The sequence below is a fragment of the Macaca mulatta genome, chromosome 11, assembly GCF_049350105.2.
Source record: "Macaca mulatta isolate MMU2019108-1 chromosome 11, T2T-MMU8v2.0, whole genome shotgun sequence".
NCBI classification, from domain to species: Eukaryota; Metazoa; Chordata; class Mammalia; order Primates; family Cercopithecidae; genus Macaca; species Macaca mulatta.
This window is the reverse complement of record NC_133416.1, coordinates 55,132,163-55,158,833: the sequence shown is the minus strand read 5'-3', so window position 1 is coordinate 55,158,833 and position 26,671 is coordinate 55,132,163. Positions and strand designations below refer to the sequence as shown.

The window sequence follows — 26,671 nt, the reverse complement described above, 5'->3', positions numbered from 1 at the left end:
GAAGTCTGGCAGAAGGTTCCAAAGGGCAAGAAAGGGAAAAGCTTAAACCAATTTTCTTCACTTCATAAACACCCAGATTTTTTTTCTTATTCTCAGGTTGTGGACTTTAGAAAGAAGAATATTACCTATTACGACTCTATGGGTGGGATAAACAATGAAGCCTGCAGAATCCTCTTGTAAGTAGGGAGTTGAGGACAGAAGAGTTTGATATCGGGTATATGTGGTGTTTTTCCAGTAATAGAACTCAGTTGTTTGATACCTTCAGTGGAGTGATTGATAAAATCTTCATATTAAGTAAAAATGCATATTTTGTGTCTAAGTAAGTTTAGTTTAAAAACAATACCAAAGTAAGCCCTAATGGGAGCAATTACTATCCTAATGCACTAAAATATAGACTAGATATAAAGATATAGATGCTACTTAGAAATCATTTAATCCGACCTCCTCATTTTTCAAATGAAGAGACCAAGGCCCATAGAGGTGCCTTTGATTTGCCCAAGTCCTATTAGTTAGTGGCTCAGGTGGAAACCAGAATGCAAATCTCTTTATGCTCCACCTGTTTCATTTTCCAAAACACCTATTCCTCACTGTACCACTCTGATGGCCAGGAGGAAGTAGATTCCACAATGGTAAACAGTTTGCACTTAAGAGTGCTCTATTGAAGGTATTCTCAATACATTGTTGATTTGGATTTAATTTTTACATAGGAGAACCAAGCTAACAATAGTAAATAAATACCTCAGTAGTGCCAGAAAAGCACTTTTCTTCCATTAGATTGAGTTCTAAAGGACCATATAAACTAAGGAAAAGATAAAAAGAATCATTCCTCAGAAGGAATGGTAGGTAGAAGGAGCTTAACTATTATAGGCAGAGGTCATGTTCCTTTTGAGTTGACAGAGTGGACATCAGAAGAGGCAAGCTAGAAGAGGCAAGCTCAGCTCTGGAGAAAACTGAACAATCCAGGGATTCCTTGCCCAGCATTATATACTCTTTTCCTCAGAAGAGCAGATGAAACAAATTTGTTCCTAGGGATTGTCAGCTGCCTTCTTAGTGTGGCAGCTGTCATCCATGTTCTCCACTGCTTGTCTCATTCTCTCCTGATACCTTTAGGCAATACCTAAAGCAAGAAAGCATTGACAAGAAAAGGAAAGAGTTTGACACCAATGGCTGGCAGCTCTTCAGCAAGAAAAGCCAGGTACTTTTCATCTTGATGAAATAAAAATCCTAAGAGTAGGGTATCTGGGGAAGAAAGAATTTTACTGCTTAATTCCCATGGACCACCTGTCTTAGTGTCTAGCCTGACTTCAGCTTGGTTGGTTGGTTTCTGGGGGAGGATAAATTAAGCTATCCGTAGGAAAACAGTGTGTTTCTTATGTAGAACTAGGTTTGCTAAATGCCCAGATATTTTCCTAAGCTTTTCACTCCTAAGGGGAATGTTTGCTGATTATTTGGCCTCTGGGGGAGGGAGCAGTTTTTATACCTTTAGGTGCCATGGAAGTCTGAGATAGTCTCCAGTGTGATTACTATGAAGTACATAGACCTGACTGGAATGTTATATTTTGTTTCTTTGAGCCTCTGTTGTCCTGACTGAGGGGGCCAGAGTCATCTGTTTATAATTTAGAGAAACCTGTATAATTTATATCGTTTCGTTCTTATTTTTAATCTAAGAAGGAGAGAAGCTTGGAAAGATGTCATTTTTTTTTTGTTGGTCTTCCAGGAAATTCCACAGCAGATGAATGGAAGTGACTGTGGGATGTTTGCCTGCAAATATGCTGACTGTATTACCAAAGACAGACCAATCAACTTTACACAGGTGAACTGAGCCTTCCATAGGGAGCTCTAGGATTACCTTGTCTCCAAGCTGCCCTGTAGATGTTTTTCTCTCCAGTTCTCTTTAGGAGCCTCTGCCCTAACCTTTAGCGTGCTTCAGCCCATGATTCATAACACTAATGGTTACTGCCTGAGCCACATCACAAAAGAAAGAAAATTAGTGATAAGCCACGTCCTGGGTTACCACACCTCAGTTATTGTAGTAAAAGTTTCCTGGTCAAGAGCAGAACCTTCTCTGCCTGTCTCCTCTACCTACTGTAACTTCTAAAGAGAACTGGGACCATAGCAAGTTTCTTTAGTTCCCTTGCATTCCGTTAGTAGTCAGGTTTGGGAATAGGCCATACCTCAATCTCTTAGTGTAATTTGTTATGCTGCCCCCTCCCCTGACCCCTCACTTGATGAATCTGGTCAGTCTTCACTTAGAGAGTGATTGGTCATTTCTGTCCATGTGGTCCCTCAGACCAAAGTGGATTCAGACTAGAGATTATGGTTTATTCTGATGTGTTCTCCACTTAAGTCTTTTACTTCTGTTTGAATCAGTGGCTTTACCAGATTTTTCTACCATAGCCCTTTGTCTAGACCAGCCTGAGCTGACTCTTGAAGTTCCCTTAATTCTTCTAAAAAGTGGATTTTTTATTTTTAGGCCTAGGCTCGTATCCTCTTAAAAGTTCAACATAGAGGACTTATTAGACACCATTCTCAAAATTCTTAGAGACATGTGGGCATAGCCTGGGGATTCCTGGAGATACCCAGTGTAACTTCTAAGGCTATAACAATGAAAAATAGCAATAGAAATTACAATAGAAAAAACAATGAAAAGAAAAAAACCACATGTAATCAAGAATGAATAATTTAAAAGACCAGAAATACAACTGAGACTGTTTGTTGAAAACCTTGCAAAAGAAAGAAGTATGGGGAGGCCGGGCGCGGTGGCTCAAGCCTATAATCCCAGCACTTTGGGAGGCCGAGACGGGCGGATCACGAGGTCAGGAGATCGAGACCATCCTGGCTAACACGGTGAAACCCCGTCTCTACTAAGAAATACAAAAAATAGCCAGGCGAGGTGGCAGCGCCTGTAGTCCCAGCTACTCGGGAGGCTGAGGCCGGAGAATGGCGTGAACCCGGGAAGCGGAGCTTGCAGTGAGCTGAGATCCGGCCACTGCACTCCAGCCTGGGCTACAGAGCGAGACTCCGTCTCAAAAAAAAAAAAAAAAAACAAAGAAGTATGGGGAGAGGAGTATTAGGTCTAGACAAAAGCATTGAAAATTAAGGGTGTCTCTGTGTCTCTACAGCAACACATGCCATACTTCCGGAAGCGGATGGTCTGGGAGATCCTCCACCGAAAACTCTTGTGAAGACTGTCTCAGTTAGCAGACCTTGACCATGTGGGGGACCAGCTCTTTGTTGTCTACAGCCAGAGACCTTGGAAACAGCTGCTCCCAGCCCTCTGTTCTTGTAACACCCTTGATCCTGGACCAGGCCCTGGCGAGATGCATTCACAAGCACATCTGCCTTTCCTTTTGTATCTCAGATACTATTTTTGCAAAGAAACTTTGGTGCTGTGAAAGGGGTGAGGGACATCCCTAATCTGAAGAGAGAGACTGCTTTTCACTTCTTCAGTTCTGCCATCTTGTTTTCAAAGGGCTCCAGCCTCGCTCAGTCCCTAATTACGGGACTGAGAAAAGCTTGGAAAGAATCTTGGTTTCATATAAATTCTTGTTGTTAGGCCTTACTAAGAAGTAGGAAAGGGCATGGGCAAAAGGTAGGGATAAAAACCACCAGCATATACAGGACATACACACACACCCACACACACACACAATTTTCACGATGTATAGTCAGGAATGTGACTGTAAACTGGATTTTGGGGCACAGGCATAAGTCCCCTCCTCCAGGACCTTTCCTATTTATATGTCCCTATACAAAATCCACCTGCTTTTATACGTAGCTGTTTTATCATCTGTAGCTTCATCCTATCCGGAGGCACAGCACATGAGCCCTGGACAGGTCCCAAAGTTCCAAGCAGTCCTTTCCTTAAAAGCAGGGGTTTGCATGTGCTACCAACACATGATATGGGGAAGACCCACCCAGGGAGCGGTTTCAGTGGCGCAACAAAGCACCACTTTTACTGTTGCCTGCTTCTGACCAAGAAGAAGAAGGACCTTAGTATTTAGCATAAAATTCCAGCGTTGGATGAATGCAGGTCTAGTTTGGTCTGTGGCTAGTTTAAATATGTTTCTAACCACAGAGAATTTCATATGTATACATATATATATACATATATATGTATATATATGTATAAAATTTCACAGGGATATGCTATTTTTTTCTTTTTTAAAGACTGAATGTGTTCACCATTTAGCCTGTAGATTTATTTCCATTTTCCAAATTCCAGCACACAGAGATCCCAGCCCCTATGAGTAGGGTGTTTGTGGACTACCTAATGGAATATTTTGAGGCCTGGATGAACTTTGCCATATGGGTAGAGGTTACAGAGGGGGATGATATTTTCAGCTAAAAAAAACGGGTGGAGCTTGGACTGATCAACTTGAGATTTTAAAACTGCTATTCCTTTTCTTTCTAGCATCTCTCCCCACCCTCTGAGAGCTCCTCAGGCTTAGATAGTGAAGTGATCAATGCCAGTGTCATTTTGTACTTAAGTTCCAAAGTAGGAACATTTTATACTTTTTTCTGTATTGTAATAGGTAGTTTTGTATGAAATCTTTTCTCCTCTCCCCTTGTACCGCATTCTTTCCAGCATTGTGCTTTTTCCCTGGGCTTATTTGAAAATTTTACTGTTTTATACAAGCTTGTTTAGTACATTTTTCTATGTTTTACCACAAGTTACAATTTGAAAAGAAAACTATTTTTTTTAAATATTCCATTGTTAACTGAATGTTACTGTTTCCACTCCAGCAACTACATGTCCTACCTTCAACTGCCTGCCTTTTGGGGAAAGACCACCTTTTGTGTGCTTGTTTTCTCTCTCTCTCTTTCTTTCCCTTTCTGTTTCTGTCTCTCTTTATTTTTCTTTCTTTTTCTTTGTTTTGAGTTTTCTGTAGGAAATAAATAGCTTTCTATATATGAGTTGCTGGGGACCTTCACATTCTCTTTTAGAAAGCTGTGGCATGCAGGCTCATTGCAGGACTCCTGGAATATTGTCTAGTTCTTGGTATTTACTGTATGTAAGCAACAACTTGAAAGGTGGCAATATGGTATAGATTTGGACTATAAATCAAAAGACCTTTTTCAGGTTCTTTCACTATTGTCTGGGGGACTCAGAACAAGATTGTTCTCTGTATTTATTGTTTGTCCATTTAGATAACATCTGTCTTACCTTCCTCACAGACTTTGTACAGACCAAAGCAACAAATATTTATTGCCATGTATAGCAGAAAATGAAACATGCAACAAAAGCACTTTGAAAAATATATAAGGAATTGTTGAGCCTGTCTGAATTTGGGCCCCCTTTCTGACTAATGCAGTTTTGCACAAGGTAGAAGTTAGTGACCCTGAGACCATCTTACCACCCTGGACCTGGTCGAAATACAGACTTACACAGTGGACCATTCTTTCCTGAGCTAGCCAACAAGATCAGGAGTAGTATCTGGAAACTTTCCCCTTTGTTTAGGGGTAGTCTTTGATGACCAGGAAAAAAATATATATTTCTGCATTTTATGGCCCAAAGGCATGTTATTAATGTCTTATGTAATTTGCTTTAAACTAAGTAAGACTTTTTTTCTCCTGTCTTCCCCTTTCTCCTGTGTTCAGTGCTCATATTCACCTGCCTTCCCTAAGAAAGGAATATTTAAGGGATGATACGCACTAGATGCCAGCTATAGAGATCTCAACAGAAACCATAGACCCAAGAATCACTCTGAGACCCTGAACAGAGAATACCAGATAGACCTTTCTTATCCATTTGAGAAACACATGGTCTGAGGCACAGAGGATAGTTACATCCCATTTGTCACCTGGGACCCACCATTGCTCCAAGGAGTCCTATTTAGGGTTGAATGTAACAGTACTTTTCCCTCATCCAGCCTGGGGAATTTGTGTCAACTGACTCCTCTATATGAGATGCTTCATACTTTTATGTGGAATTAATTTCTGTATTCTTTAGCCACTGTAATCATGCTGGCATCTTCTACCCACTGCCCCCAGCAATGTTAGCACCAAGATCCTGAGGTAGAAACACAGATAACCTAGAAAAGCACTTCATTACTGCCTGGTTTTACATGGCCCTTAAGCAGCTCTAGTGGGTAAAGGGGGAAGAGTTCACTTAAGAGCCCCAGCGTTTTTAATGTTGCAGCTTCTGGTCCTGTGCCATCCCTCTGGCTTTTAAATATGTCTTGCTGGAGTAAGAGAGAGGACTGACACCTGCGGTTTCTTTTTGTTTGGTCCACCTGGATGGACCAACATGAGGTGGAATATGATGCTTTCACCCTGGGAGTTCACGTACCTAAGAGAGTTGGAAAAAGAGGTGTTAGATTATTAGGCCCTATTGTTAAACAGGCCACGTGCTAAACTCCTGGGAAGGGTACCTTATTTCCCTGCCCAGGAGCAATGCATCCACAGCTTGGAATTTCAAAAATATGGGAAGGGACAAGGCTCATCCCAGCATCCTTTATTATAGTCTAGGGCCTTGTTTTACCTGTACTGACTCCTAACATCTGTCTACTAAGAAAACACACTACTATTCCCAGCTTTGAGGTGGAGAAGGAAACGGGACAGAGGGTTATGCGGGTCACCTGTTAAAATAAAGGATACTTACACATACTTCCTTTGTGGGAGAGAAAAGAGTGGCTAGGAGGCTTTGAGCTGGAGAGGGACCTTGAGGAAATGTTATTGCGGGCTGTCTCTCTGGCCTGTCAGGGAGATGGTAGGGATAATTCCAATTGTGTGAATGGTTGGACCAGGTGTCCGGGGGCCTTATCAAACTCTTAAGATTCTGGAATGGTATTAAGCGCCACAATGCTGCTGGGAAAAGGAAGTCAAGGCAGAGATTCAAAGTTAAATTTTTAAGGCCACTGGCTTAACACTGGCTTGGTTTTAGAGTTAAGGCGACAAGACCTTAGCTGCAGACTTTTCTCCATTCCAATCTAAGGAGTAGCCATCAATTCCTTCCTTCTGGAGATTGCCTTATCCTTTGCAGAACACAAGTGCTAGGAAAGGAAAAAGTGTGGGAGAGTGGCACACAAGAAGTCCGGAGTTCAGTCCACTGGAGACTCCTCATTCAATTTACTTTTATTCTTTTCACAAATACCTACTGAGTAATCATATGCAAATCCCATCTCTTTGATGCCTTCCCTGATAACATGATAACATCTCTCATCTGGACATCTGCAGCCCTTATAATCAGAAAATAATATAAGTCCACATTGTCTTTGTATTGTAATTCACCGTTTGCATCATGAATGGACTGAGACATATAGCCACCAAGGGCAGGTAAATGATTTAGTGCTTTTCTTTCAAACCAGGAGTAAAAGCTGTTTCTTTCTGGCCTGCCAGTGATGAGGTAGAGGTAATTATTCAACATTTATTTAGAAAGACAACATCGTAGGCCAGGCACAGTGCCTCACACCTGTAGTCCCAGCACATTGGGAGGCTGAGATGGGAGGATCACCTGAGCCCAAGAGTTCGAGATCAACCTGGGCAACACAAAAAAAATTAAAAAAAAAAAAAAAAGTATTGTGGAGGGTGGAGGAAGGAGGACTGCTCATGGCAGCCTGCAACCTCCTTTGTGGTCCCAAATGGTTCATCTCTGGCCTCAAACCTAATGCCTCACTCTACCCTTAACAAAAACACCTTCCTCAGCATTTAGCATGCTCTTTGGGGTGGGTGGGTGTTCTCAGTCTCTATCCCAGGGTCCTCGTGGAAGTATTTTCTCTAACTACACAGCTTTCTGTTAAATACAGTTTCCTCCATCCTTTTTATTTCCGGTGATATTGTGCATCCCTCATAGATTGAGACTCTGAGTCTCTTACTTCTAGGAAGCCCCTTAGGCTAGGTATTTTACAAGCATGTGTTTAAGCACTGGGCTTAGAAACCCTGAAGGGTAGAGTGAAAAGATGGTTTGACTATGGAAATAAAAGGCACCTTGTCCTCAGGGTTTTATAGCCTGCTGACCTTGTTCTGAGGATCTTAGAGTCTGTATTAGAGTCTGTAGACCTTATAGTTAACTAATTTAGGAGGCTAAGCAAACACCAAGCAATACACCTTATCAAGAAGGCAGACTCATAGCCTTGTAGTTCCATACAAAGCTAGAAATAGAGGATGAAGGGGCAAAGGTGGAGATTAGTCAGGGATAATGTTGCCTTTATCTGCCTGTCTATATGATTCTTCCTAATTTTTAAAAAGTTGACTTATTTAAAATAAACTGTGGATCTTGCTTTCTTGCTTTGACTGGAAACTCCATGGTAAAAAGGACTTGGTGGTGTTTGTCTCTCTGTCCCCCTGTCTCTATGACTGTTTGCTCTGTCTCTGTGCCTGTGTCTCCTGATCCAAGCTGGACCAGTGATTGGATCCTCGGTGTGGTCTGGATTTCTGAGTCCACCCCTTACCCAGGAGTCTGAATACTGTTCATTCATTTATTTCATCCCATATACCTGGAAGTGAAGACTGGAACGCAAATAACATGCAAATTTGTGGCTCTTTGGCACTTTTAAAAACCAAACCTGTCTGTGGAGCCTGCCAAAGAACTTTCCTGAGGCCAAACACACCAGTCAGGACTTCCAACTCACCCTGCTAACTGTGGCCTTGTATTCTTGCTCCTCTCCTGCACCCCTTTCTTCTCAATATAACTTCAAAGTGAAGTGCTTGCCACTTTTCTACCTGTAAAACTCACACTCATGACAGTAAAACATAAGAAAGCACCAACTTCTCAAAAATCTATTATTTTGGGGGAACAGTTTTCTCTATGTTGGGTTAGAAGATCATCTTCTGGTCCCCAGGATGTTCTCAAATTCTAAGGTTTTCTTTTAGTCATGGTTAAGATTTTGAAGCCAATTGAATATGGAGTGAGTAGGGAAATCTTCAAGCCACGTTCACTCTTCTGATTCCTGAATGTGGTTAAAGATAGCTGTCGAATGCCTGGGCCTGCACTGGGGTATCACCAGGCAGGCAATAGACTGTCCCTGAGAATGGGGACCTGGACCTAACCATGAGTCAGAGTCAGCCTTTATCCCAAACCACTCCCTGGGTACCTGGTCTGGTCTTGGGCTCTGCAGAAAGTTACAAAGGGAAGGGGGTGGGGTGCGTGTTCCTTGAACCCTAGGAAAAATATTTCACTTCCTCACCTTCCTGTGCCTCATTTTTCCGTTGTCCCATCACTAGCCAATCATCTCTGCCTGTAAGAGTCAACCCACCGCTTTTCCAGTAGCATCTCCTACCACTCTCCCCTGTCCACTCTGCCTCAGCCACAATGGCCTCTTTGATGTTTGTCTAAGAAGCCAAGCTTGCTTCTACCTCAGGGCCATTCTACTAAAGGCTTCCTCTGGGCTCTGGTGGAATGTCACCCTATACCCCAATTCTCACACCCCATAGCTTTCGTACCCTCAATTTTTCCCCACAGTACTTAACAGCATCTAACTATATTACAAGTTGACCCTGCCTTATCTGAAATGCTTGAGACCAGAAGTGTCTCAGATTTTGGAATATTTGCATTATACTTACCAGTGGAGCATTCCAAATCTGAAACCCAAAATGCTCCAATGAGCGTTTCCTTTGAATGTCATGTCAGCACACAAAAACATTCAATTTTGGAGCATTTCAGATTTGGGATGCCCAACCTGTATTAAATGATTTGTTTTATCAATCTCTCACTAAAATATCTGTTCTGGTCATTATGTATTCCAGGTGCCTAGAATAGCTGAATGAGAGAATAGTTGAAGGGACGAATGAACTCCTGTTATTTAGCATCTTTGACCTGTGCTTCACTTCCGTCATGAAGCCTCCACCCTATTCCAAGTTCTCGCCTCTTTGTGTCTAGTTTATCATACTTCCTACCTCAGAGTCTCTGCCTTCAAGTTCTCGTCGTCCATTTGTCAGTTAAGAGTTGTTGTCTTCAAATAGTGTTAATGATAATATAAACATTTATTGAGACCTTGGCCTGAGACTTATATGTGAATTACTTTATATGTATTACTTCATTTAATCTTCACAAATCTATGATGTAGGTGTATTATTATCCCCATTTCTCAGATGAGAAAATGAGGAGGATAAGAATTGAATAATTTCCCCAGAGTCTCACAGATTTTCAGTGACAGAAACAGGGAGCATATGACTCCAAAACCCCTAAAAGTGCAGGAATCTGCTGCTTCCACATGGCCACACGACTTCATCTCAACAGGAAAAACGCCTGACCTAGACTCCATGGGGACTCGACCAAAGTGAAACCAAATAAGATAGGCATCTCCACACCACCAAAGCCAGAGCTTGGTTCTCAAAGTCATCTGCTTTTCTCTTGTGAGCAGGATTGAGGTCCTTATTTGTCTTTTCATCATAGTTTGGAGATCAAGGGGAATGAGAAGGTCCCTCTGCCATTGGGTTTATTTTCTCTTGGCTTCTCCAGACAGGGATAACAAGGAATTCTCCTCACCTCTCCCACGACAACCCTTTCCCGTCTGTTCTTTTTTTTTTGGCTCCTACTTTCATCCTCTGCTCTTGGCTGCGCACATTAGCAAACCTCTTTTCTCTCGAGGTCTCTAGTCTGAATCCAGAAAGGGGAAGCCTAGGGATTGAAGGTGGTGAGGTAGGGAGATACCAAGTGGATTCAGCCTGTCCCCACCGAGGGCCTCAGCAATCCAGTGTGCCAGGTGGTGGCCCTCTCTGGGGATGACCTGGGGACCTATACTTGTAGGAATTTGGAAACATTTCTAGTGCTCCATTTTATCTTTTTGCCTGGGTCTGTGTCTCCCGCTCTGTCTCTTCAGCAGGGAGTTTCCTCGGCTATTCCTACTGGTTTGAGAATGTCAGGAATGCAGAGGCTTGTGCCCTCCCTCTCCTCCACCTCCCACCCCCATACACAGAGCCCCTCTGCCCTGAAGAGGCGGAAGTTAGTTCAGCTAGAGGCTGAGGGGGAGGGGTGCCGCCCTGTTACCGGAGAAGGAAGACAGCACACACTCTGGCTCAACCCTTCCTCCCACCCTCTCTCCTATTTCATCCCCAAAATCAGTCTGCCACTTTCATCTTCCTCTTCAACAGACAGCCTTTCCCACCCTCACCCCTCACTGGAGGCCTCTCTTGATGGTAATTACTCCTAATTGTTTTCCCTTGGCTCACGAAGCCTTTCCTTGCCTGCCCTGAGCCAACAGCTCTCCTGTGTCTGCTCAGAAAATGGGCTCAACTCGCACGGAAAGAGAGGCTAGCCTCTTTGGGCCTCAAAACCCTGGCTTTCTAGATCTAAATCAATGGGGAGGCACCCACTTGGGTTCTCTCAAGGCAAACTGCAACAGAGAATAGTGACCAAAACCCCAGCAGCAAGGTTTCCTGAGGAGCTCTGAGCATTTCCCTGAAGATCTCAGCACCAGAGAAGGTCCTTTGGGTCTGGCTAGGAAAGGGAACTACAGGACTCTTGAATGAAGTCTCCAAGCCCCACAGTTCTGGCCTTGGTGATGTGGAGATGCCTCTCTCTCATCAGCCATTCCCCTCCTCACCAGAGGACCATCCTCCACCTCCCATACCCCTCAGTTCCATGTGCCATCCTACACCCCAGCCAATAAGGTGAGGAGGCCTTTCCCCAGAGCTTGAGACCATCTCACATCCCCTCACTCACTTGGTCATGCACACACAGGCTGGCTTTATGTTGCTCCCTCCTGGTAGCCCCTGCTTCCTTATCGACACCACAGTAACTGGTGGTCGGAGGAGGGTGAGGATCATGGGTAGTGGGGTGGTGAGGAAGTATATACACTGTCCCTTTCTCTTTCAGCAGGGCTACTGATCCTGATTCATTTTACCCTCAGAAGAAGGTCCCTAGTGGTCTAGGGCTCTTGAAAATCCTGTCTACCCCCAGAAAAGGATTTTGTGATATCACTGAGAGAGAAGAGGACATAGAAATATTTTATTTATTTATTCATTCATTCAATAAATAAATATTTAGTGAATGCCTACTGTGGTGCAGGAAACTTTCTGCATCTCTTGGCCTAGGCATGTAACACTTTGCTCTAGCCCCAGCCTAAAATATCCTGTCCCAGGGCTCAGTTTCATGGCACCTGGCAGCCTGAGCCACATCGCCTTCCACCCACCTCCACCCCAACTCATTGCTGCTTTGTGAAGCTATAAAGCTTCTTCTAGTGGGCAAAACAGCTTCTGCAAGAAGAGGCCTGAGACGTAGACATAAGAATGTAGGAAAAGCCAATTTTACCAAATCCTAGACCTCTAAGGAGTCTCGAAGACACACCATAAAGGGCCTGAGCTGAGAGATTTCCCTTAGACTCAAAGATAGCATGGTTGGACCTTCTGAAGCTGGGTCTCTTCTTCCTTCTTTCCTATATTGGGGCCACGGAATCACATTCAATTTTTATCAGAATGTTTACATGAATCTAAGAGTCTTTATTTATTTATTTACCCATCTCTCCATTCATCCTTCTATTCATTCAACTGCTTACTCACTATTCTAGGAGCTACTCTGTGCCAGGCATGGGGATAGAGGGAGGAATGTAGTATGGTCACTGGTCTATGGGCCTATCCTTTGGTCCCCAAGTTCTCTCTCTCAGCCTTGGCTACCTCAGATCTTCCTTCTCTCCTTGTGTAGGGGACCAGACTCCAACCCAGGAAGTCTCTCAGTGGGTAACTGGAATTCCTGCATCGAAGGCCACTGGTAGTCAGGGCCAGCCAGGGGAATAGAGGCCGGGCTGGTGATAGGAGGAATGAGGAAGGTGCTGCCAGGCCACTGAGCCCATCACTGTGGTTTGGCTCCTCTGGTGAAAAAATAGCAAGCCTGGACAACCATCTCCCTGTGTCCTGAGCTCTGGGTTGCTCCCAGATGGGAGTCGCCCCATTAAACAAACCACAGCCAAAGGCAATAGGGGCCCAGGCCCAGAGAGCACTAGAAAGGGGAGTGGGAACATGGGGCCCAGGACAGAATGTGAGCCAAGCCTGTCCATCACAGGCATAGTGGTGTGAGTGAGGCCCATTGGCTGGAGGAAGAGATGAGCCCACGTAGCGGGAGCTGCAGGTGAGTCAGGGAATGAGTTGCCACTCCCAGACTCAGGCACAGGACAAATCTGAGACGGCCGCAAAGCAAATAAAGTCAGCTTTCTAGAGTCCGATTTAGGAATTAGCTGAAGATTCTTCCCCCAAAAGTGCCCAGCTGGGTAATAGGTTGAGAATAGGGTTGAGAAGAGAAAGTTATGACCAGACACCAGTGGGGTGGGGAGCATGTGTGCACATGTGCATGTGCTATTTTGAGTTTGGGTCTGTGTAATTTCTTTCTCCTGTGTCTTCTACTTCAGTCTAAAACCAGAAGAACTCTGAGTGGTTTGGGCTTCCCCAGGCCTCTCCTCCCCTTTCCACATGTGGCTGAGGGTGAGTTAATGGGACCTGCACACACAGAGGCTCACAGAGCTTTGCAGACAGAGGCCCATTCATACCAGGAGTGCGCGGCACCTCTCTCCCGGGCTGGCCTGCAGTGCTGGTCCTGTACCACCAGCATGTGAGTGAGGGACGTGCGCCCTTGCACATGCAGCCTTGCTCTTCAGCACACACACACGGCCACACTAAGCTCTTTTAACCCTTCACCACCATGTGCAGGGCGGCTCTTGGCACGTGACTTGGGCTCTGGTTTTGCCTTTTTTAGTCTCTTTTACCCAATCCGGGACCCACCTGAGTTAACCCTTAAACAAGCTCCTCAGAACCCCAGGCAGTCCACCCTGGTGGCACTTGCTAACCTTCCAGTGCCCGGGTAGGGGAGTGAACACAATTTCAGCCAAACAGCAGCACGGAGATGCCACCTTCCAGTGCAGGGAGAGAGAAGACTGTTAAAATCTCGACGTAAGCCACAGCCAGGCCACTAGCCAGCTGTGGGACCTCAAGCAAGTTATTTGACCCCTCTGGACTTCAGTCTCTGAACTGTGAGGGGAGAGAAGAGCTTGAGGAGGGGTAAACCTGAGGGCCACAGATAACCCCCTGAAATGATACACAAAACATATCGAATTCTACATTTTGCTGGAAGGTTTCATGAGTTTAGCCAGCTTCTTCTGGGTCCCTTGAAGCCCCTCAAAACCTGAGAACCAGTGAACTTGAACATTCCAAGACTCTGTATGAGTCAGTTTCTTTGTAAGTGATGCGGATATGGCTATTAGAGTGCACTCAGTCATCTAAGGTCAGTGTCAACGTCACCCTGACCCTAGTGCCTGAAGTTAGTTCCCCTACATGATCCCAATCCTATACCCCTAGGTTGTGGAACCACAGGCCCCTGTCACATCCAGGAAGAGCTCAGCTCCAGGTCAGACTGATGCTTTCTCATCAAATGGACCCCTTTGTTGATTGGGGTCCAGTCTAGCAGGAGCCATGGGGCAAGATGGAATGGAGGATGGGTGAATATCAGGAATAATACCACGATACTGGTGTCTACTGAGTGCTTACTATGTGCCAGGCATTGTGTAACAAACCACTAAAGCACATAATACCATTATTTCCATTTCACATATGAGGAAACTGAGGCTCATGGAGATTGTCAGTTGCTTGGGAGCACTCAACCAGCAAACAGAAGACACTAGCACTGAGAGAAGATCTGTCTGACTCCAAAGTCTCTACTCCTAGAAGAGAAGGAATGAGAGGACATTGCGGGGATGACCCCATCTCTGGTAACATTTCAGATGCGTTGGGCACTGTGGTACAGCATTTGGGGCACAAAGCTCCATGAGGGATCTCTTTGGGGAGAAGAGGCCAGAGCCAGCAGTCTACCTGAGCCAGTCCTTGGGGGTGTGAGGGCAGCTGGGATGCTGGCTGAAGGCACTGGCTCTCCAGAGCTTTCGCCGAGGCCGCACTCAAAAGCCTCTTTGTTCACTGTTCCAGCTTCCACGAGAAGCTCTCCACCCTGGGTCCTCAGGGACCTTGGGCTGCTCCACCAGCATACAGGGGTCTCCAGTCCCTCCCACCATCGGCCAGAAAACAGCCAGCCCTCATCACCCCACAGGATTTTTAAAAGGATGGGTGGCTCAGGGACAAGGGACAGGACTGCTAGGGAGATAGGGTGGGCAGGAGGGACTGTATTAGGAAGAATCAGTGGAAGGCCTGTAAGCCAACTGCTCACCAAACAAACATTTTACTTCTTTCAGAGGCCAGGAATGAAAGATTTATTAGCCGTTTATATTACTTTAAAGAGTTTGCAAATGCTTATTAATTTGCAGTTATTAATAATAATTATTACTGATTATTAAAGGACTCAGAATCCACTTGCTAACACTGTTTCTCTGTCTTCTTCCTGTAATCCCTCCCATTGCCCCCTTCCAGCCTCTGTGCTATCAGAAAAAGTGAGGAAGACTGGAAAATATGCCAGTGGGATACTTGAAGGGTACCCTTGAACTGAATTCTAGCCTTCTTCATCCCCAGACTGGCATCTAGAAGAAACCAGAGTATGCAGGAAGGAGTCCCAGCCCGAAGGTTCTGGAGGGTAGAGTCAGCTCCACTGGGAGCAGGGAATCAGGGCATCTCTAGTGTCTTTTCTACTCCTTTTACTGGACACTCCTAAGACTGGTTTTCTTCCACTTTTTGCTATGGCCCTTCTGAGGTCTGTCTCCTCCTGAGGGTAGGGATGGTGGTCATTGTTGCATTTCCTAAGCTCAGGAAGAATATGATTTACAGCTCTGTGGGAGCCTAACTTTCTGTGGCTCCTCCTGCTTGCCTGGGCCCCACTCCTGAAACCCCTCCTGCTCCCTGCTCCTGCTCAACAGTCACCTTCTGCTCCGCTCCAGTACAGCCTGTCTTTCTGCTCTGCGGCTTGTGGTGGTAGGAGGTCCTCGGGACTAGGTGGGCCAAGGACAGACTAGAAACTACTTAAGACACAGGAAGGCAGGGGTACTCTATAAAAAATTAAGATTTGATTTCTGATGTTTCATATTTTTAAAGCATCAAAGTAATCCTCATGGCAAAAGTTAGAACTTCGTCAGACTTCTTTATATTTAATCGTTAGAATTGCTTTTATTTTGAAGACCAATCGTTTCAAAACTTGGTATTTGTAAAGGTTTTAATCCAGCTCCAATAGTTTTGCACTGTCCCTAAACAAGAGAAAAAGCAGCCTGGAAAAATCAGCCCCGCATGGCCCCAAAATGGAGGCAGAGGGATGGCAGCGTGCTATGAAGAGCACAGCATTTGGGGCCGAAAGGCCTGAGTTCAAGCCTCAGAGCCATCATTTGCTAACTGAGGGCCTTTAGAATTACCCTCTCTGATTCTCCATTTTCTCCTAAGATGGGCATAATCTCATCTATCTACTACCTACATAATATTAGCCAGTTACTTCGCATATTGTAGTGAAGGCCAAATGGGACTGCAGGTGTCTAAGCACGTTAAAATAGTCACTGCATCAACATTAATCTTCATTAGAGCAAAGAGTGGAAGGAATGTCCCATAGCGACCACTAGAAACTTTACAACAGCATCTTGTCTCCTTCCCAGCCTCCAGTCTAACTCAAACATATCCAGGGAGTAGATCCCAGCCCACCTCACTCTAATTCTGGGCTCAAAACTTAGGAAGGTCTTTCTGTTGCTGAAATAAACACCTCTTGGTCACACGAACAATCGTTTAATTCAAGGCAAATTTCTAAAAGTGTTCCCTTTGCTTTACGAACACCACCTGACCAGGCCTGCAAGGGAAGGGGAACCATTTTAAGGAGGTCCCACCATGTAGGGCCGCTTGATCACTGTGCTGTCGATGGGGACATCATCTGCAAGATCACTGTTTTCCCTCTGGCCGTGGTCGCATGAAGCCCAGTGTGCTGTTCTCATTGTTTGGACACAGCATCACAGGCTATGAGTTGAAAACTGGCTCTCCTTGGACCGTCCTCAAGCACTGCATTTTTTTCAGTGACTCTCACCAGACCCACAGATGAATTTATCTTCTCTGCGTGTGCCTTTCGACTGGTTCTGTTTCAGGGAACTGCAAGCTCAATGAGCTCCACTCTTCTACCAGGCTGGACAAACAGCCATGTCTCTGTTCTCTCTGCCAGACCCTGAGGCCTGGAGCCCTGCCTTCGGGATTCCAGAATTCTAGGAAGTTAGAGCTAGACAAGACCTCAGCCTTCATCTAGTCTTGCTCCAACCACTGTATGTATGGGGAAACCGAGGCATGGACTGGGGATGACTCAAGGAGTATAAAATGTTGGGCTTTCTTTTGTCAAGCCCAGCATGTGCCTCCTATAGGCACCAGTGGTCTTTGCAAGTCCTGGCCTGCTGGCCTCGCAGCCACAGAGGGCTCGGACTCTCTCAGGCAGCTCACTTCATTGCTGGAACAATAGCAATGTTCTTCCTAATACTGGGCGAAAATTGGCCTCCCGTCTTCCTTTAATGCGCCTGCTTATGCAGTCTCCAAGGATAGATAGGTCTGGCCTGCATAGAACAATTGGAAATTAATTCATCCTCAAAGGAAGTGGAGCAGACTGTCCCAGGTCATTCTTGGGCAACCTCTGCCATCAGATTGGAGAAAACGCCCAGCACTCTGGGTCTACACAGATTCTGAATATAGAGACCTGGATTCATGTTCTGTTGCCTAAGAGCTATTAATACATGATGGTGAGCATGTTACTAACCTGTTTAAGCCTCAGTTTCCTCATCTGTGAAAACAGAGATAATAGGAGTTTCCTATGTTGGGTCATCCTCAGTATGGCTCACCCATGATCCTAAGATGGCTACCCAGAGAAACATGGCTAAAGGAATGGGTCATTCCCTCTTGTCTTGCTGGCACCATACAACTTGGAGAGCCTGTTCAGATATGCTTCCATAGATTTGCTCCATAGCCCTGGCAGGTAGACAGGGAGGTTTACTATTTATGGTTCAGATAAGAGAACCAGGCTGGGAAATTTTAAGTGGTTTGTACGAGATCACCTGACTAAAAAGCAGGAGAACTGGGACTTGAATCCAGGCCTCCTGAATCCAGTGTCAGTGCAGACTCGCTCCTTGCCATCAGGCCTGGCTCCTGGGAAGGAACACATTGAGAAGCCTTAGTGGGGCCTGGTCTTGTGCCTCACCCAGGGCCCGGCCATAGTGGGTGCTCAGGGGACCTTTGTCTTTTCTGCCACAGCCTGAGCCAGAGTGGAAGCTGGACTGTGCAGCAGAGCAGGAACCCAGCAGGTGGCAGGGACAACCCGGCTGTGCCTGCCTTCTCCCTTGGTGGTGGGGACCACATGCTAAGCTACATCTGTAAACATGGCCACAGCCTCTTTCTGATCCCTTGAGCTCTGTGTCTCTGCATACACGTCTCTTGGTGTTCTTTCTCCTTTGGCTTCACTCTCCTCCCCACTCTCGCCATGCCCCTCCTCTGTCCTGGACTTGATCTTCTGTCTCCTGGCCTCCTCGTCTCTCTCAACATCCAGTGTATCTTGGTTTTCACTCTTGTTGACTTCCTCTTTCTCTCTCTCTCCCTCAGTTCCTCCTTTGCATCTTCCCGGGTCGAGCAGACAAGTGAGAGGCTTCTGCTGTGCTCAGGGCGAGAGGCTGCTGAACTGCCCTTCCGTCCCCTCCTCCTTCCCCACGCATCCCTCTCCCTTGCCCTGGCCCCTCATCACCTTAACTGGCTCCTCCTTGATGCATGGGCTGAGGCGAAGGTACAGGGAGGCAGTTAGAGCAGCTTCCCTGGATACAAAAGCTTCTTTCTACCCCTCGGAGATGAGGTTTCCAGGCAGGTTATTTTTATAGCAGGGCTCAGGCAGGATTCTTCAGAGAAAATAAACAAAGTCATACACACCAGTCCTTCACACCCTTCAGCCCCTTACCTGGAGAGGGGCCCAGCCTAGCTGTGTCGACACAGGGATGCCCACCACCCCAGAGGGGCTGTGGGGGCTGCTGCCAGGTTATCAAGAGGCCAGGGGTCTGGGATGGGGGAGGGGGCACCAAAGGGGGAGACTGCCAAAGGTCCCCTGCAGCCCCAATCAGGCCAGGAGGAGACGGCTGAAACGTTGGGGTCCCTGCCTCACCCCTGGGGCCAGAGTCTTGGGTCCGGCATCTGTAGGGGAGAATCAGATTCAAATGCAGGCTTAACCCAAATGTTCTAAATGCCTACCAAGTGCCAGGCACTGTGCTTGCAGTTTACAAACACATTTTACTTATTCTTTGTCACTGAATTCACTGAATTCAGTAGAAGTCAGTTCTACAAATTGCCATTTAGTATTGGTCTCTATGTGCCTGGCACTCTGTTAGGTGCTAGGGAGACAAGATTAAATGACACGTGGAGGGCTATTCTCAGACAGCTTTCCAACTGGTGAGGCATTGATTAAATCCCTTACTGTGAAGATTTCAAGGTGGATATTTTTATGCTCATTTTGCATATGAGATAAGAGACTCAATGAGGTCAAGTGACCTGTCCAGGGAAGCTTAGACCTTTGATGTCAAAGGCATAAGGGATCAGGGACTCAGAGATCTCTTGGGACAGGTTTCTTGGGGGTAGAAATGTCAGCTAAGAGGGTGTAAAGGGCAAGAAGCCTGAGATGGGTTAGGCGAACAAAGTACAAATCCACGTGCAGTTTTCCTGGGTTCTCGAGCCATTCCAGACCTAGGGTGGGGCACACATGGTCCCTCATTCTTGAGGGCAGGCAGTCAACAATACCTTGTCTAGCAGATCCCAGAAAGCAAGGCCTTTCATAAGGAGGTTTGCTGCAGTCTTCTCAAAGCTCCTTTATGAGGAAGCCTCAGGTTAAAACAACTTCATAAATCATGTGCATTCCCCGTCGGGCATGACAAAAATACATGGCCCCTGCGGGTCCCTGCCCAGTGAAGGCAAACAGCTCACTGAAGCAATGCTGGGAGTGCACACAGGCCTGCCACTGTCCTCCACCTCCCTCAGCCGAGCATGTTCCCCAGCTCAGGGCAGCCCCCGTCATCCTTGACAGGACAGGGAATTCCAGATACCAGACAATCATTCTAATGACCCTTCAGGAGTGAGTTTCAGTGTGCTGCCTCAGCCTCCACAGGCATTCGGCCTCTTTTTTCTTTTTCTTTTGAGACGGAGTCTCACTCTGTCACCAGGCTGGAGTGCAGTGGTGAGATCTCAGCTGGCTGCAGCCTCTGCCTCCCGGGTTCAAGCAATTCTCCTGCCTCAGCCTCCTGAGTAGCTGAGACTACAGGCGCGTGCCACCATGCCCAGCTAATTTTTGTATTTTTAGTAGAGACGGGGTTTCACCATGTTGCCCAGGATGGTCTCCATCTCTTGACCTCGTGATCCGCTTGCCTCAGCTTCCCAAAGTGCTAGGATTACAGGCATGAGCCACCACTTCCGGCCTCATTCAGCCTTTTTATGACTAATTCTGGAATGAAGGAATGTGTCTGTTTCAGAAGTTCCAAGTATCAATAGGTAGAGTTCTAGTGAATTCCCAGAATCTGGGGAGCCCCAAAATAACACATTCTAGTGTCTACATTTCCTTAGATTTAAAAGGGAGCTAATAATACGTCTTGGGGTACTAAGAGTTTGCAGACAAGCAGTGCTGAGCCCAGCGCCTAATGCATGACGAGCACTCCAGCCGCCTCCTGCGTGCCAGGCTCAGTCTCCACTCATTCATCAGGTGCGCGCCGAGTGCCTGTGGTGTGCTGAGCATGTGCTGGGAGTGGGGTTCAGAGTCTCCTGGGGCCCAGTCCCTGTCCTCCAGGAGTTTACACAGAACAGCCTCTGGGACTCCCAGCATCAGGCAAAACAAGCTGGCGGCCCTCCCCAGCCTGAGTCAGGGGTACCCCCCTCAACTCCCCAGTTACCTTCCCACCACTCTCCAAGGTCTCAGTTTATTGTTTTCTCATTCTACCGGGGGCTGACCTTAGTTGTGGTTTAATGGCCTTTTCCTCCTGCGGCCCCTCTTAACTGACACCTGGAATGCCTCTCCGAGCTGCCTCTCGCCTGTCTCTGCTAATGAAGTTTCTGACAAAGCCATGTGTCACTGGAAGTCTGCTCATAGAGGGACTGCTGGACTGTAGCCTGGGGCCCCGGGCTCTGTGGGAGGAAGGGGATGTGGCAAAGTGGGAGAGCCAAGGCAACACAACATTTCTTTCAGAAAAGTCTGAGGCCTGGGGCAAGGGAAGGCAGTTTCCCTCTGAGCATGCTCCAGGGTGGCCACCAGCTGACAGCTGGAGAACTCGCCCCAACCCCCAGGCTCTAGAGAACTCACCCCAACCCCCAGGCTCTGGAGCTGTCTTGGTAGCCACCTGAGCAAGGGCTGAAGGACTAGGGCCTGGACCTTGTAGGGTGCACCTAGCTTGGTGCCTGGCACAAGGAGACTCTGGGTGTGTGCTAGTGGCTTCTCTCTAGTCTGTCCACATGGGTGGGCTTCAGAGAAGATGGCCTTGAGTGTCCCCAGGCACTGTCCTCTCTGTGCTGGGGAAGGTCTATGTGCATCCCCAGCCAGGCCTGCTTCTGGAGGATTCCATCTCCTAGGCCAAACTTGACGGAGGAAGACAAGCTCCACGAAGAGCCCTGGAGACCAGACCTTCCAGAGAAGAGACGGCTGTGCGATAGGCCAGGAATAAGTGCTCTCCAAGTCTCCACAGGGCTGTTACATCCAGAAAAGAAACTCAGCTCTCAGGCTCAGGGATCAAGAGATTGTATGTAGAAAACACATCCGTAATCAGCCAACAGATACCTATCTAGCAACTACTCCCTGGACAATGAGTGCTGAAAGGCTGCTCTCGGCAAGAACTAAACTCTAATGAAGGCACAGCCATGCAGTGTACTTGCTGTTACTGTGAATCTGGTACTGTCTTTTCATTCAGTTCTCCCAACAAACCTGGGAGGAGGAAGATGTTGCTGCCATTGCCCCCATAACAGATGAGGCAACTGAGTAACAGAGAGGTTAAGCAATTGGCTTAAGCACACACAGCTGGCAAGCAGTAGTTGGAAGATTAGAACTCAAGCCTGAACTCGAGCATGATGCTGTACTAGCTGTCCCACTGGCAGGGAGGGGGAGGTTTGGGAGCCTGGGGGAAGGTGGGGGAGCACGAACAAGTCAGAGGCCAGTGGGCGATTCGTGTCAGCAGAGCAGTCTAAGCAGAGGGGAAACCAAAGGGAAGAGCCATGCCGTCCTGGCCCTGAGTACACTGGGCCTGGTGGAGAGGCCAACCAGGGACAGAGACAGGAAAGCTGGATGAGAAGGGCCTTGGGTGCTGGTCTGAGGAGCTGCCCCGTGCCTGTAGACAGTGTTTCAGTAGAACAAGTCTGACTGAGTGCAGACTGGTGAGGGACAGGCAGAACCATGACCGAGGGAGCCGGGACAAGTCACTAGAGCTCTCTGGATAAGGAGCAGGTCCTCTCTCTGACCAGCCTGGGACAGGACCTCCCTGTGTAGATCAAAATTGTGTCCATCAGACTGCTGTGTCCAGACAGCTCTAGGTGAGGGCTGAGATCACATGCAGTGTTCCTGGATGGATTTGCCAGATCTGAGGGTCACCTAGACTATGACTGTTTTTATGGTTTCCTTAAGTCAACTTTCTCATTCTCTTTTACTTTACTCAAGTTTATTTGAAATGAAAACTCGGTAACATGGGATTGATATTCTACCTTTTCCTCCAATACTTATTAAAATAAATATATTTTACAGGTTTGGTCTCTGCCAAAATACATATACATGTACATTAAAATACAGATACTATATATAACACTATTAGAATGCAAAACTTTCATCCAAGTTCTACCTAAAATCACCCAGGGACCTTTGCACTTAGGAAACATTGCCTTGTGATGTTGCTCTCCAGTTGAAGTGACTTCATTCAAAGATTTCACACTTGGAAAAGGCAAATCAGAAAATCACTCAGAGCCAAGGGAGGAAAGGAGGCCGGGCTTGGGCTGGGGGCGGGGGCTGGGGGGCACCCTGGTGGGCTTGAGACCCAGGGGGTAGGGGCAGGCAAGTGAGCTGCCTGGGGCCATGAATGAGGCCTTGTTGAGAGCTGTGGCAGCTCGGCAGTGTGCAGAGACCGTGCTGCAAATGTAAAGTTTCCAATAACTTTTATGGGTGGTTTCTTAATAAACATCTGAGCAGCCTGTCTGGACTGAGAGCTGTGTTGTCCCAGGTGCCCAGCAATGGAGCTGGGTGAGGGGCTGCTGTCTGCAGTGTTGGCCTCTGCACCCCACCCACAGCCTCCCATGGCACCCCCTCCCCATCTCCCCTTTGTCCTCCTCTGTCTTCCTTTTTACTGTAATGAGAACAGCTTCCATTTGCTGTTTGTTGACTGAGTCCGGCACTGCACTAAGCTCTCTCTACATTTTGTCTTAGTGCTTGCAGGCACTTTATAAGGTATATGTGAGTATTGTGCCCCTTTTACGTATCAGGGAACGTATGAACACATCAGGTTGCTCAGCAATGAAGTGGAAGAGCATCGATAGCCCTTTGGGCACAGATCTGTGTGCCTCCAAAACCCATGCTCTGAGCACTGGTAACCTCTACCCCTCTTCTTCCTCCCCTTGTCAGCATCAGCACTCCACCTTCCCTTTCCTCATCCGTATTGCATCTCAGAGCCAACTTCAGCTAGTGCCTCTCCCTTCAGAAACACCTCCGGGAAATACCTCCTCCCAGATCACGCCTGCCAGAACCAGCAACACCCATGAGTACAGCACATGGGTCTGCAGGTCAGTTGACTTGTCTGTGATGGGACTGATTAATCGAATGCTGAGAAACCTTTGTAGCCATTTGAAAGCCATTTGGATTATTGGCCCTGGCTTCAGATAAACACATTCAGATACCCTTTCTCAGAATTTGGCACATCAAAGTGAAGTCCTAGATGGAATGGTAAACTTCTCACAAGCACCTTCTAGTGGAGTCCCTTGCTTTGTTTAGTTGACTTTTCACTAAACATATGGGCTGTAAGGATTGATAATATGTTTTGTAAAAAGGGCAGATGCTCAATGGCCTTATTGGGCCTATCCAAAGATAGAATGCTATGGGAAAGGAAAACACCTTAAGAAGAAAGGTTCTTGGGCGAGGTGCGGTGGCTCAGGCCTGTAATCCCAGCTCTTTGGGAGGCTGAGGTGGGCAGATCACTTGAGACCAGGAGTTCGAGACCAGCCTGGTCAACATGGTGAAACCCCGTCTCTGCCAAAAATACAAAATTTGCCAGGTGTGGTGGTGGGTGCCTGTAATCCCAGCTACTCAGGAGGCTGAGGCAAGAGAATCACTTGAACCCGGGAAGTAGAGGTTAGAGTGAGCCAATATCATGCCACTGCACTCCAGCCTGGACGACATGGTGAGACTCTGCCTCAAAAGAAGAAGAAAGAGGAGGAGGAGGAGGAAAAGAAGAAGAAGAAGAAGAAGAAGAAGAAGAAGAAGAAGAAGAAGAAGAAGAAGAAGAAGAAGAAGAAGAAGAAGAAGAAGAAGAAGAAGGAGGAGGAGGAGGAGGAGGAGGAGGAGGAGGAGGAGAAGGAGGAGGAGGGGGAGGGGGAGGAGGAGGAGGAAGAGGAGGAAGAGGAGGAGGAGGAGGAGGGGGGAGGAGGAGGAGGGGGGAGGGGGAGGAGGAGAGGGAGAGGGAGAAGGAGAGGGAGGAGAAGGAGGAGGAGGAGGAAGAAGAAGAAGAATAAGAAGGAGAAGAAGAAGAAGAGTTCTCAGATGTCAGGAGACAGAAATGGTGACCTTGAAATGTAAACACTCAACCCTTGACTTCAACCCTGTATTTCTTGGGTCTGAAGCCTTTTGTAGGGTTCTATGGGTGTGTAAATATTCTGCAAACTCCTAACCTGGAAGCAGTCATTTAGTGGCTCTAAGCTGTGAGCAAGAAGTGCTCCAATTATCTGTCCATTAAGATTATTCAGAACTCTGGGTCACCAATGCATATATGTGTGATGCTGAAGCACTGCCTTCCAGCCTCTCTTTGGTTGTGTTTGTCTGATAATTATGAGATCCATGAGGACAGAGGCCACAGATCAGGGATGTCCTTCTTCCGAGATGGAGACAAGGGCAGAGCAGGTGGCAAATTGTGGCCTTGGGTTCCAGGGGGGCGTGTCTACACTTCACACTCTGATTGTGCATCTGGCTTGCAGTGTGGCTGGGCCTCTCGGGTTGGAGCACTCTCATTTGTTCTACCCTAACACAATCAAGAAAGATAAAAAAGAACACTGTAGCCAGGGAATCTCAGCTGCTGTGCCAATCACCAGCCATTCATTGTGTGGGACTGAAGACCTAGCTGGGAGTCAGGCCTAAGAACTGGTTCAGCTCCTCCCCTTGCCTCGTCTGTGAAGGCTGCTCAGAGGAAAGGAACGTGCACCCAGGCTCTCAAAGCCTTCACTGAAGGACAGAGAGTGCTTGTTACAGGCAGTTCCTTCAGGGTTGAAATTCCATTTCAGGTCTCAGCACCTAAAGTCATTTTTCTTTCTTATTTATGTTTCCTGTGGAAAGTCTGAAGAAAACCTGTGGAGCATCTTTTGAGTTTGCATTTGGAAGGGAGAAAATATGCTCCTTCTCTGCTGGGCAAACATTGCAAACATTGGTGCTTTCACAAACCAAACACAAGCTGGTTTTCAAAGCCTCCGCTTGGCGACCCAGGGAACTGGGTGGAGGGGAGGAGAAGGATGCAGCCACCTGAGCTGGGGAGGTTTGCTTTGGGAGCAGAGCTTGGAATTTGTGAATTTTCTACCCAGGAACATCCAAATAGTGCAACCCCAGCCCCCTCCTGCGTGAGCTTGCTCAGGCAATAGGGGTTCTACCTGTCTGGGGTCTGGATGGAGAGCCAGGGCCTTGGATGACCACCTCCTTGCCCCTTTGCAGCCTGGGGTGAAGTGGGGAGGGGAAGGGTGAAGAGGTGTAGGAGAGACGGTGCAGATGAACCAAGATGGCCTCAGGGATTCTAGTCCCTCCCTCTGGGTGATGCTGAGGATAGAGAGCAGGGGTGAGAGTGAGAAGAACACGGCTCTGCACCCTCAAATTTTCCAGGCTTTCAAACACTGATCAGGCAAGCCACTGGGCAGTTGTTCCTATAAAGCTAGAACTATGAGAATAGCAGATGTATACTATGGTCTGGTTCTTTCAGCGTAGTCTGTAGCAAAGGTTTCCTCCCTCCCTCCCTCCCTCCCTTTCTTCTTCCTTCCTTCCACTTCTTTCATGACAGAATAATATAAATTCCCAAGCACCCATCACTAGCTTTAATAACTATCAACTAATGGCCAATCTTGTTTAATCCATAACTGCACCTACTTCACCCACTCTTTGTCCTCCAACTGAAATGTTTTGAAACAAATTCTAGACATCATATCCTTTTATCCATAAATATCTAGATTTTAAAAATATTTGATATTGAACTCTGATGATACAGGGAATCTCCTTCCCCATATCTTAGGGAAAAAATGCCCTTCATAAGTCTACATATACATTTTGCAAATCATTGTAGGGGTTCAGGGAACCCCCGAAGCTCATCCAAAGACCTTAAATTTAAAACCTTGGTATATAGGATAATCACTAGCTCCCATGGAACACATTCCTTTTGGTAGCCTGAAGCTATTAGCTGTTCCTTTGAAGGAGATTTACTTTCTTGTTTTATTTGCAATAGGTATGCACTGAGTGCATTGCGATCATGCTGGGTTATTGTGGGTAAAGGTGAGAGGAGGCAGGGCACTCAGGGCAGATGATTACATTCCTGCCGGGAGGGCTGGGGAGCCCTTGGAAAGCAGCAAGCAGCCTGCAGACTGAGGAAGCAGGGACTCCGGGATCTGCCCTCAGGGGCTACAGGAA

The 26,671-nt window shown here is 46.9% G+C and overlaps 1 protein-coding gene across 4 annotated transcripts in view; it reads left to right on the top strand.

Moving 5' to 3' along the window:
• The window catches only part of SENP1 (SUMO specific peptidase 1), a 60,731-nt gene extending 55,446 nt beyond the window's left edge, over positions 1–5,285 (top strand). For all 4 annotated transcript variants that reach the window (XM_015151558.3, XM_015151559.3, XM_015151556.3 and 1 more), the window contains exons 15-18: positions 97–176; positions 1,111–1,195; positions 1,718–1,813; positions 3,123–5,285. In XM_015151558.3, the coding sequence (XP_015007044.2) occupies positions 97–176; positions 1,111–1,195; positions 1,718–1,813; positions 3,123–3,185 (324 nt within the window). In that variant the 3' untranslated portion in view covers positions 3,186–5,285. The remainder of the gene's footprint in view (positions 1–96; positions 177–1,110; positions 1,196–1,717; positions 1,814–3,122) is intronic.
• The last annotated feature ends 21,386 nt before the right edge of the window (positions 5,286–26,671 follow it).